The sequence below is a fragment of the Eleginops maclovinus genome, chromosome 2, assembly GCF_036324505.1.
Source record: "Eleginops maclovinus isolate JMC-PN-2008 ecotype Puerto Natales chromosome 2, JC_Emac_rtc_rv5, whole genome shotgun sequence".
Lineage (NCBI taxonomy): Eukaryota > Metazoa > Chordata > Actinopteri > Perciformes > Eleginopidae > Eleginops > Eleginops maclovinus.
The window spans coordinates 12,590,569-12,602,543 of NC_086350.1; the positions used below are offsets into that span (position 1 = coordinate 12,590,569).

At 39.6% G+C, this 11,975-nt stretch overlaps 1 protein-coding gene across 1 annotated transcript in view; it reads left to right on the forward strand.

Moving 5' to 3' along the window:
* sema4ba (sema domain, immunoglobulin domain (Ig), transmembrane domain (TM) and short cytoplasmic domain, (semaphorin) 4Ba) overlaps window positions 1-11,392 on the forward strand; it is a 36,900-nt gene extending 25,508 nt beyond the window's left edge. The window contains exons 3-15 of the mRNA XM_063907551.1: window positions 527-687; window positions 892-954; window positions 1,524-1,622; window positions 2,190-2,301; window positions 2,508-2,624; window positions 2,904-3,061; window positions 5,625-5,806; window positions 6,185-6,335; window positions 6,676-6,886; window positions 7,013-7,128; window positions 7,497-7,654; window positions 7,757-7,848; window positions 8,048-11,392. Of these exons, the coding sequence (XP_063763621.1) occupies window positions 527-687; window positions 892-954; window positions 1,524-1,622; window positions 2,190-2,301; window positions 2,508-2,624; window positions 2,904-3,061; window positions 5,625-5,806; window positions 6,185-6,335; window positions 6,676-6,886; window positions 7,013-7,128; window positions 7,497-7,654; window positions 7,757-7,848; window positions 8,048-8,820 (2,393 nt within the window). The 3' untranslated portion in view covers window positions 8,821-11,392. The remainder of the gene's footprint in view (window positions 1-526; window positions 688-891; window positions 955-1,523; window positions 1,623-2,189; window positions 2,302-2,507; window positions 2,625-2,903; window positions 3,062-5,624; window positions 5,807-6,184; window positions 6,336-6,675; window positions 6,887-7,012; window positions 7,129-7,496; window positions 7,655-7,756; window positions 7,849-8,047) is intronic.
* Window positions 11,393-11,975: the final 583 nt, after the last annotated feature.

Sequence of the window (11,975 nt, forward strand, 5' to 3'; positions counted from 1 at the left end):
ATTCAACACAAATTGGGTTTCTGGAGCATCCTAGTTGCATAGAGGTCTGACCAGCTGGCTGTGCAGTTACAACATCCTTTATTCAAGTTCAACAAGGACCTTTGTTGCATGTACATCCCAGTGTTCTTGTGTCCTGTCAGCTCTGTTCTGCGTAATGTCTGATGAATGTATACAGTTGCCAGAAAAGGTTTCTGAAAAGGTATATGATGTGAAGAAGTGTCCTGGGTGTATGTTTATTCAAATCTGAACTCGTCAAACCATTTCATAAACAATAAAACACATAATGTTTTCTTCGAGCAATGTCATTTTCATGAGAATCAAGAAAACAGTAAGGCTTGCCAGGGGTGACACATAGTGCTAATGTGTATAATTGATTCAGAATATCTAAATCATATGGTGTGAATTACATTTTGTGACCACACTCAAAACATCAACATGCCTTTTTGCATTCCCTCTCTGCAAGAGCTTATGGTGGCTCATTCATGAACTTAACCTGATGTCTCATCCTCTGTCTGTTTCTGTCCAGATGCGAAGGAGAGGACAACCAGAAGCTTTTCAGTCGTGGGTGCATCCAACTACACCTCCATTCTCCTTAGTAAAGAAGACAACACGCTATACGTCGGCGCTCGGGAGATTCTCTTTGCTCTCAACCTCACGGACATCAGTGCAGTCAAACTCCAAAGAAATGTAAGAGCCAAGCTATTGTAAACTGTCGATTTATATACAGTATACAGTGTATTCTATCAATATGAATGAAGATATAATAGGATCCCAGGGGAACAATATGAATGTGGTTATATGCGTATGATTAGGTCCCAAAAGTCCAATGTGAATATGACCTGCTCACTGAATCAGCCTCAGTAAGAGTCTCACTGTGCTTCTCTCCCACAGCTCACGTGGAAAACTCCAGAGAGGAAGCGAGACGAGTGCAGTTTCAAAGGCAAAGACCTGCAGGCAAGTGTTGGTGTAAAAGCTCAAGTAGCATAACTCTGCAGTAGAGGGCTCAAACTGTATTTACATGACTGCAGGTTCTCAAGTTGACCATTGTTGCAGGGCACTTTGGAAACAGACTGAGGGCACAGCCCTGGACAATTTCCTGTCAAGTTGAAACTTTCCATTCTACAATTATGGATTTTTCCCTCCCTTTCAAACAACCTTCCTATATAACAGTCTTTCTTTCTAAGCGTACTACTACCACTTTAATGTGCAAACACAGACCAGAACCTCGTATATTTCTGATGATATATTTTTTATTATTTATTCATTCTTTTTGTGGAACCAACTCTTTTTTATTTTCAAAACCTAATTCCTGTACTGTTGCAGTCTGCAGATTATTCCTTATAATGTATAATCTTAATTCTTTTAGTAAGTTTCTTTAGACAGGAAATAAAATAATACCTGTTTTAGAGAAGATGTGTCTGATCAGCTTGGTTTATCTTTATGAATACAACCTAATTGTTAAAGTATGTGGTATGCTGTAAAAACATTTCCAACCATTTTTATGAAAATATTTTCCACAACAGACGGACTGCTTCAACTACATCAAGATTTTACTACGAATGAACAGCACTCATCTGTACGTGTGTGGAACGTACGCCTTCAGCCCCACATGTGCTTACATAGTAAGTGTTTGTGAGAATCAGTCACATCTGTTGCAATGACTTGTTTTGTCCAACTGCTGCTGCATGTGTTGAGGGATCTAAAAAGCTGTGTCATTCCCGTTTTTTTTTTTCTAGATGTTGGATTTTTCCACAGAAGTTGATTACCCTGGTGCCTTTGTGGTTTTTTGTTTATTAAATTCTAGAGGAAGAGCATCTAAACTCTGACGCATGCTGCTTCCTGTCTCTCAGCTCACTTAGCAGTCTGGCTGAAGCCCATGCCCAGCTAGACACATTATAATGTCCGTACATTATTTTATTATCTCCTGTGCCGAAGGGAAATATTTAATGCATGTAATCAGATTATATAAGAATCGACCCAGTTTGCAATCCTTTTCTACAAATCTCTCAAAGCCTTTTAGAACTATCCATAACAAATACACATGCATGAACTGTGCTTCAACTTTACCCAAAGACTGAGGCGCACCTCCTCACTTCAGGATGGTGAGGACGGGCAGAGGTCACTGTCAGAGAAGGTTACGGCTCTACTATTCAACTAAGAGTGTCACTTGATGTGTGTCTGCTCCCCAGAACTCTGCAGACTTCTCCCTTGTCACAAGTGATACCGGTGAGATTGTGACAGAAGATGGAAGAAGCCGTTGTCCATTTAACCCTGAATACAAGTCCACTGCCATCATGGCTGGTAGGTCCAAGAATGGCTGTTGATAAAATAGGTTTTTCAATGTGTTGATTTACTGAAGCTACTGTGAGAATCAGTAAAGTAAATAGATACAGGTGCTTACAAATTGGGGGTATAACCTCTGGATTTCATTACTGGGTGTGACGCAGAAGCCCATTCCATTGTGGTAAACACTGTTATTTGCTCTGGTCTTCTTCATTGCATTGCAGATGGGGAGCTGTATGCCGGAACAGTCAGTAATTTCCAAGGAAATGAACCTATCATTTACAAGAGTCTAAGCCAAGGAACTGCTCTGAAAACAGAAAACTCACTCAACTGGCTTCAAGGTACAACTGGGAGGCAATGCTTTTCATTAAATTGTCATTAAATAAAGAAATATATTATTTGATATCTTGTATAATATAAATGACATTCTCAAACTGTTCATGCCATAATGCTGCATGAGAATAGAATTTGACACCATTAGAGATTATACAGACGAAAAGTGTCCTTGTCGCAATTTAATTTTCCATTTAGTGTTTCGATAACAGAGGAAAAAAGAACGTCCGTCCCCAGATGCCTGAATTTCATTTACTATAGGCTGACTTGCATCGTTTTTCTTTCAGACCCGGCCTTTGTTGGCTCTGCCTACATACAGGAGAGCCTGCCCAAGGGCAACCTCGTGGGCGATGACGACAAGATTTACTTCTTCTTCAGTGAAGCAGGAAAGGAATTTGATTTCTTTGACAACACGATTGTGTCACGCATCGCTCGCGTGTGTAAGGTGAGTGATGCTTGAAGGGAGATAGTCCATCGAAAGGGGCCTTTTCCCCCTTTAGCAATACATCCTGACACCCCCTCACATCACTAAAGGAATCTATCAGACTAGAGAGAGGGTTTGTTTGTGTGTTTGTGCATCTCATGTGTGTTTGTTGACAGTACATGCTCCTATACAGAAGCACACAGTAGGATCCTTCTGAAAGCTTCTTACAGCTTAGATATGATGAGTGTAGTTTACAATCTTTCTCTGCAGTGACGCAGGATCTCTTGTTACAGAACAACATTCCTCATGCATGTTTCCCGGTTTGATTCTCTTCCTCCAGATCTTCTCCTCAAATCTTATCACATTTCAGCCAAATATTTGTGTTCAGAAAAGACCCTGTAGTCAAGTCAAAATGTCTTTTGGATTACTGTAGCACAAGATCCATGCACAGAAGTGGATTATCACCTGCTGAAATAGTTAAACCCAGGGCTTTTAAAATGAGAGACAGACCTCACACAGTATTTGTTAACATATTTTAGTGTCTTCTCATTTCTGTAAACATCATTAACTTTGCAAGCCAGTTCTCCAGATCAGACTGCTGCCTTTCTAATCATTTATATCACGTTAAGAATGAAAAATATTCACTGGGAGTTTGACATTATCTCCTAAAAAAAACGTTTGAGTCTCTAAAGACTTGTTGGAGTTTTGTAACTGATAATGTTTTTAGTTATTTTGTTTTGTGTGTAGTTTTTCTTTCACACAATTCTTTGAGAATTAACATGGAGGTCCAATATAGCTTTTATATTCATTTATAATAGAAAGCCCAGCTGTGAATCACAGACATGTTTCAGTCAGGGCTGCCTAAGGGTTTCCAAATATTAACAAAATTATACACTCTCTTTTTCTTTTCTTTTTTCAACACATCATTTAAAAACGCAGTTGTATAAATATTGACTCATGCATCGTTTTGAGGAAGGAGGAAATTAGTCATGTGTTGCTTTTTGGGTGTGTGCTTCCCAAACAAAATTAGTTTCAAATATCTTAATATAGGTAATGTCAGTTCCGGTAAGTAATACCATACAGAGATTTCTGTTCAAATAAATAGTTGCTTTAAATCCCTCTCTCCCGAGTCCCTTGTTTGACATATTGGGTCTACAGCACTCCTGCTCTTTGTTGTTTATTCAGGTGTTTAGTACACAGGTTCCACTTCATAGAGGCTAACTATGGAATGATAAACACTGTTTTGCTTGGAACAAACAAAACAAAGCATGTTCTCAGTTAGCTGGATTATACATTTCCCAGAAAGAAGCCATTACTGCCTGCCATGTTCATGCGTTTTAAACAGCCTTTTGAACAAGGGATGCTTTTAACAAGGGATACATAAATGGGATGCATTTAGTTAAATTATTCAGAAGTCAGTTTAAGCACAGAGTGGCATTAAATTATGAAAGGAGGTTTAGGCAGAAAGAGAATATACTGTATGTTGCTAATCATCTGCCTCGCTTAGCTCAGTATTGGTCATGTGTCATTTGCCCATCCAGCGCTGCCTTTTACTCTGATTGATGCAATACTAAAGTGGACTCAATTGAAGCTTCATGTTAGAGAATCGTATGTAGTTTGGATCATTTAGTATTTCTCTTTGGTCCTCTGCACATTTTAAAACTGATGTTTCTTCCAGCAGCCAACTTAATCTTGAGACTGTAAATCTAAGCCTGTCTGAAGACTGGAATATGTTTTACTATGAACTGAATGTTAAACAGACAGTATGATTATTATCCTCCTTTTAAATGTCAGGTCTTTTTTGCAAAAATTATACAGCCCCTGGTAAGTGTACTGTCCTGAGACCCAAAACTCCTTGTGGGATAAACCGTCATTCATCACATACTTTAAATCACTTTCACGTTGAGGGTAAAAGATGTAGCCAAATTAGTCTGTATGTCGAGGAGGTACTGTGCAACACATCACTTTGAAGGCTATTGCCAAAGGCATTGCATCAGAGCCGTAGTGTTAGTGAAGAAGGATTGACGGGGAGCAAAGCCTCTTTTTCTTTCATTTAAAAGCATTTGCCCTCCTCAAAGCCCCAAGTGTTTTTCTTTTGTTGTTTTTTTGTCAAAGCCAGTTGTGATGATGTATATTGTTTTCATGACCTAGAAGCCTGCTGCCCCGGGGTTTATCTGTGTTACAGGCACAAGTGATTGAGCTCATTATGGTTTCACTACATGAGGTTAACGCTTCCAATTACGTCAATTTAAAGCGCTTCACCTTTGGATGCAGTGCTTTCTTTCTGTTTCTGTCTTTAGTCATGGAGAAGGTAGATGACAGAATTATTTTCCGAATATAATACATCCTACAATATACTGTATGTTATGGTATGTGAGGTTTCCCATGGCAACATGCCATATGGTGCACATCATTATTTCATGCCTTTTACAATCCTGTCACATCCCATCAAATCACAGTTGTGCATCAAACCGTTATTCCTGAAGCATTGTCAACCGCCTCAGACAGGTGTCACTCTTATATTAGTGCATCCTCTACTGGCCACATGTGAAATTGCTCAAAACCTGCAATATCTGTGATGCAGGGCGACATGGGAGGCGAGAGGGTTCTGCAGAAGAAATGGACCACCTTTCTGAAGGCTCAACTGCTCTGCTCTCTACCTGATGATGGATTCCCTTTCAATATAATACAAGACATGTTTGTGCTGACACCCAGCCCCGACGACTGGAAGAACACTGTGTTTTATGGAGTCTTCACCTCTCAGTGGTGAGCACCAGCTTTCACTGCAACACATCACAAAATCAATGTTGGGATACCTTCAGACATGTTGTGCAAATATGGTCCATGAGGAATAACATGTGTCTTCATCTGACCCAATGTGCAAATGCAAAATAAGAGTGGGGTTGCTTTAATAAGAGGTGATGAAAGTGAACTAAATAATTTGTTCTGAACTCTGTCCTGAAATTCTGCAGAGTATAAAAATCATCCATACTGCATGTTAAAAAATGGACATTAATATGTTAACACGTTGCTTCCGTACATATACACATTTTGCAGACACGTATATAAAGACACACCTACAGATAACAGCGTACCTATTGCACAATATGGCCAACATCTATATCCAATGCGATGTCTTCTCAGGTATAAAGGTGCTTCAGGAAGCTCTGCAGTGTGTGCCTTCACTATGGACCAGGTGGATAAGGCTTTCAACGGGCGATACCGTGAGGTCAACCGAGAGACTCAACAGTGGTACACATACAATCACCCGGTCCCTGAGCCTCGGCCTGGAGTGGTGAGTAACTACCTGCTGCCCTCTGCTGGAGAACCTGTAGACACAACCATTTCAGCTGCATGAGTTTCATACGTTTCTGTCTGCTCATCAGTCACGTCCTTGAGTGTTACTGATGATTAAGGCTCAAGCAGATCTCTGTTGAGCTTCTTCAACTCCTACCTAATTGTTATTATTTTCAAATTAGTGCTGCTTTCATTTCCTGGTAAGCTCACCAGAGTTAATTTTAAAAAATCGAAGCAAATGAAACATTGAAACCCCTGACAGCTGCATTATGTGTCAGACATTATCCTACAGTATGTATGTTGATGTTTTTAAAGGAGTCGGGATTTTTCCTCAACAGTGTATCACAAATGCTGCCAGAGATCAGGGCATCTCCTCGTCGCTGCACATGCCAGACAAGGTGCTGAATTTTGTGAAAGATCATTTCCTGATGGACAGCGTGATCCGCAGTCAGCCCCTCCTGCTGAAACGTAACGTTCGCTACACGCAGATTGCTGTCCATCGAGTCCAGGCAGCCAAAAACGCATACAATGTCCTCTTCATTGGCACAGGTAATGGACTCCTTGTCCACACAAACAAACTCATCAACCCTTTTGTTGCATTCTGTGTTATTGGTTTCCAGCAATTCTCAATATCCACAGGTTTAATCTAATACCAAGTTATTCTGTGTCTTTTAGATGATGGGAAGATTCATAAAGCCATTAATGTCAAAAACAAGATGCACATCATTGAGGAGATGACGCTCTTCCGTGATCCCCAACCGGTGCAACACATAGAGCTGGACACTGAAAAGGTATATTGGAGTAATGAGAAGAAATAAGACCGATTTGTTTTACAGAGCTCTCTCACTGTGTGAACTAAAACCATCTCTGTAAATGCATTTATTGGCAGTTTAAAGATTCCATTAGTCACTAAGAGTCGCAGAATAAAGAAGACCTCATGTTTAGCTAATTACATGCACCTCTCTCAGGGGATGTGCAAAAAGCTGGGCGTTTAACAGCTGTAATTGTGACCTTCTTCAATCATGACTTGTCATTGTTAGTGTGCTTGGATTAGTACATTAAAGCAAAGAAATAACTGTAATGATGTTGGAAGAAAAGCTAAATGAGTAACCCACCTGAATTTGGGGACTTCCCCTGCTTTGTCATCTCTTCTCCAAAGGGTCAGCTCTATGTTTCCACTTTCTCTGAACTGGTGGAGGTCCCAGTAGCTAACTGCACTAATTATCAAAGTTGTGGGGAATGCATCCTCTCCAGGGATCCTTACTGTGCCTGGAACGGGAAGCAGTGTGTAGATGTCAGACAGGCTCCACCAAGCAGGTATGCATCCCTCTGCACAGTGATCTGACAAACACTTTAATACATTTGAGACAATCTGTTAAATATAGGATAGCTTCTCATTCAAAATTATATGTGTTTTAGTGCCTGGCAGCAGGACGTAGACGATGCAGATACATCAGCTATTTGCGACAAGGCATTGCCAAGCCCAAGATTTGCTAAACCTCCACCTACAAGTAAGTGAACTCCTTGTCCCTTAGAGATTAACAGAGCAGTACTCTCTTTCAATGTTTTGTTTTCCTATTTAAGTCGTGATTACAAATGTGTTCATGGCGTCAAACACTTATTATTCTGAATCCTGCTCAAGGTAAGGCGGTACAGCTTATTACATGCCATGTCTGACTCTATCTATGTCTCTGCCTTGCCTTCCCACAGAAATGTCTTCATGCCAGGTGATCATTATCCCAGCCAACACGTTCAAAGTACTCCCTTGCAAGCTGCGCTCTAATTTGGCTGAAAGGAAGTGGGAGTTCAGTGAGAGCTCAGGTCATTTCCATTACCCCAGCCCAGAGGGGGGGCTGGTAGTGGTAGCTCAGGCTGACAAGCAGGAAACCTACGAGTGCTGGTCAGTGGAGGGAGGCTTCAGGCAGCTGCTGGCAAACTACTGTGTGAGGGGCGAGGCCAAGCTCGAGAGCACCACCCTGACCAACCGCTCACGTACACCGCTGCTCTCACAGGAAGAGTTTATCATCCTGCCAGGAGAGACCCGCTCCCCGCAGATCAACACCAAGACCTACTGGAACGAGTTGATAGTAGTTTGTGCCCTCCTGGCCTTCTCCCTGGTGGTCTTCTCTCTGTTTGTAGTCTACAGGAACCGCGATCACATGAAGTCCATTCTCAAGGAGGGAGAGTGCCCTAACTTGCAGCAGAAGAAGCCCAGGATAGTGGGGAAACCAGCTGAGAACTTGCCGCTAAACGGCACCGCAGTCACACCGTCAGCGTCAGATCACAAGGGCTACCAGACCCTCAATGACAACTACATCTGCAGCACTCCTCCACACGAGTGCTCGTCGCCCGACAACAGCAAGAGCTTTTCAGAGTCAGAGAAAAGGCCTCTGAACTTGAGAGAAAGCCACGTAGAGATTTCTCCCACATGCCCACGACCACGAGTCAGACTGGGCTCTGAGATTAAAGACTCTATAGTGTGAGGCGGGCTTCATGATGTGTGGAGAGACTCATTTTAAACCTAAAGGAACAGAGTGCACATGCTGATAGAGACACAACCCTATAAGAGGGAAAACTGAGGATCATCGGACTCTTCATGGAGAGACTTTTCATCACTCAGATTTTGCACTTTGTCTTTTTTTTGTGTTCATGTGGTCTACGTTCATTTGATATTTCTGTCACTCCCCCTTATTGAAGTGCATTTGAAGCACACTGAAGAAGTTCTAGTTTGCCTTTTGGATTTTGACGCTTTCACAAACAGCTCACAGGAATGTAACAAGCGTAGCGGAGGCGTCACAAATATAATTCAGATTACATTTCATAGCATTGCCACAGTCCGTCCATATACATCTACTGGTAATGCTTTGAAGGTAGAGAAATATTTAAACATGTTCCCACTAACAAACTGCTAACAGTTTTTGCTGTTTTATTTTTATTCTCATCTGGTAAAAGCCTACCCTTTGCAGAGGCTATGCACTATGTACTGTACCGTAGCAAGGTAAACACACACAATACAGTAGCAGGCAAGAAAAAAGATAGTCCTGTCATAGATTTTTTCTTTCTTAGATAGCCAGTGTGCATTCACAGAAGTATACTCCTTGTTTAAGGCTTGAATATAAAAGAAACACAGACTTAATTAAAAGAGAGTTGTTCTAATAGACTGAAAAGTTTGATAAAAAACACTATTTTATATAAACTGAAAGAAAACACGGAATCACCTCAGTAGAAATATTGTAGAAACTCGTACCACCTCAATCACTACACACCAAAAACATTAATATTATATAGTTATAAATAAAGAAACATTACGCTCTTATTGTGAAGTATGGTATTATAAGTGGATACAAAAATTCCTCTGTGGAAGATTGACTTTCAACGGGGGGTTCTTTTCACCAAATGTGAAAAAGGGAAAAATCTCATTCCAGGTATTGTCATGCTGTTCCTGAGATAGGCAGTCTATGCAAAGCAAATAATGTGAAGTGAGGTAAACACCAGGAAAACCTCACCTCACGACTGAGTAAGCACAAAGGTGTTGCCGCTGTTCCTTACCTTAGGATCAGTGGCACAGCAAGCAAACACACACACACCCACCCAGGCACACACTCACTATCATTACACTTACTCTAAGTATGCAAGAGATTTTAGCCATTTTTGTGTATTTCAGTGCAGAAGATTGGTGAAATGTTTTTTATTAAAGAAAGAGAGAAAATGCTCATTACATTCTATAACAAATATCTATCACTATTCTTAAAGGGAAATAATAAAGCATATTTAAATATCACAACTATTCATAAACTGATTTAAATAACACACATCTGTATCGCCTCAAATTGATACACATATTCATTTTGGCGAGTTAGAGAATCAAAAAAGCTCCCTCTGCGCTTAAATGGTTTTAAAGGCAACCATAAAAGTAATAATTTTCTTTTTCACCCTACAGTAGTAGAAATGTTCTTTTTGATTATCTTGATAAGCCATTTTGTTGTTCCAGAATAATGCATTATAAACCATATGATCCACCAAATTTGTTTGTTAGATGTCGGAATAACTTGAAAGCATTTTTATACAATATGAAACTTGAGTTTGGCTCTAGTATTGTAATGCGGCCAGCAAAATTTAAATTCCACAAAATGCAGGAAGGCATACTGCTTGAGTCAAAATGCAGAGGATTTGCACATGATGTAGAAAAGCCTTAGTACAATGCAGGTTATGGATTTGATAACAAATCTGAAACGGACAATGCCTTCTGAAACAATAATCAAGAGACGTGCCTCTTGGGATATTAAACTAACCAGGTAGTAGTGCTGTGAGTCAAATGCTACACTTTAGGTGTGACAGGACAGGCCATGATCCGAAACAAGTTAAACCATTGAATACATGTGATTTAATACTGTCATGAGGTGTTTTGTTTTTTTTCACAGTGGCTTCAACTTTAGTCAGGGACTACATTTTTTTCTGAAACAGTAGCACATGAATAACCACTGGCTGATTTTGAAAATACTGAATTATAGGTAGGTATTAGTATTATGTTACATTTCTTGTAAATGGCACTGCAGATATAACTCTATGTGGATTTTAAAGACCGGTCGGCTATAATCAATCATGCAGAATGAAAGATTTGTTCTTTGACTGTTATTAAAAACAAAGAAAAGGCAGCTTTCGGTGAAGTGTCTGTCATCAGAACAATATTAAATTGCAGAACAAATATAAAGTGGCTGTGATTTAGTGAAATATGTGCAGGTACTGAACATGCTTTTATTTGAAGCCTAATCTATAAATGCCACAGTGAAAGTATCGTTGTCTGCTTTCTCCTAATAAACCACTATAGTCTGGCCTTCTAATTGTGAGAGTACAAGTTGCTCAGACTCTTGTCAACATGTAAGTAAAAAGAGTTTTTATGTAAAATGGTTTTGTAAATTCAGCTGCCAATGTAAAAATATTGTGAAATGTATTTTTTGTATCATACATCACTACTGTTTTCTTTCTTTTTTGTATTGTATATAAAAAGCACTTTATTTTAATTTTTCAAATAAAGATCAAATGGATAATTTCTTATTTGAATGGCTCGGGATTAAATTACATTTCCTTATCGTTTATGCAGATGAATCAACTTGATTAATCTACATATATTCAAAATCAGAATGGTTTTATTGCCAAGTTTACACATATAAGGAAGTTGCTTTGGTATAAGTGGTGCATACATAGGCAGAGAAAGAAGAATACTTTACCAAGAATAAAAATAAATACAATCATAAAAGCTAAGACTATTGCAACAAATGGGAAAAAAAGACAATATTTACTCAAAATATAGCAACTGTGTGCCTTGACATTGTATAAAATATGACAATACTATAAGTGGAGAGTTATGCTGATTTAAACAAGAGGTAGTAAGGAGCAGAAATGTGCAACATGTTGCAGGATTTACAATATAAAACAAAGACAATTTGCCACAATGTTAACATTTTGGAGGTTTTAATCATAGTTTTAATAGTATTTCTCTGCTGATTCAGTCTCTTAGGGTGGCGTCGGAAACACTCTTCAGACCAAAGGGGAACAAAGAGGAGTATCTCAGATAAGACTCTCATACACACACCTTAAAGGTAAATAGAGGCAAGCACTTGCGTGTGTTGTGTTTCTG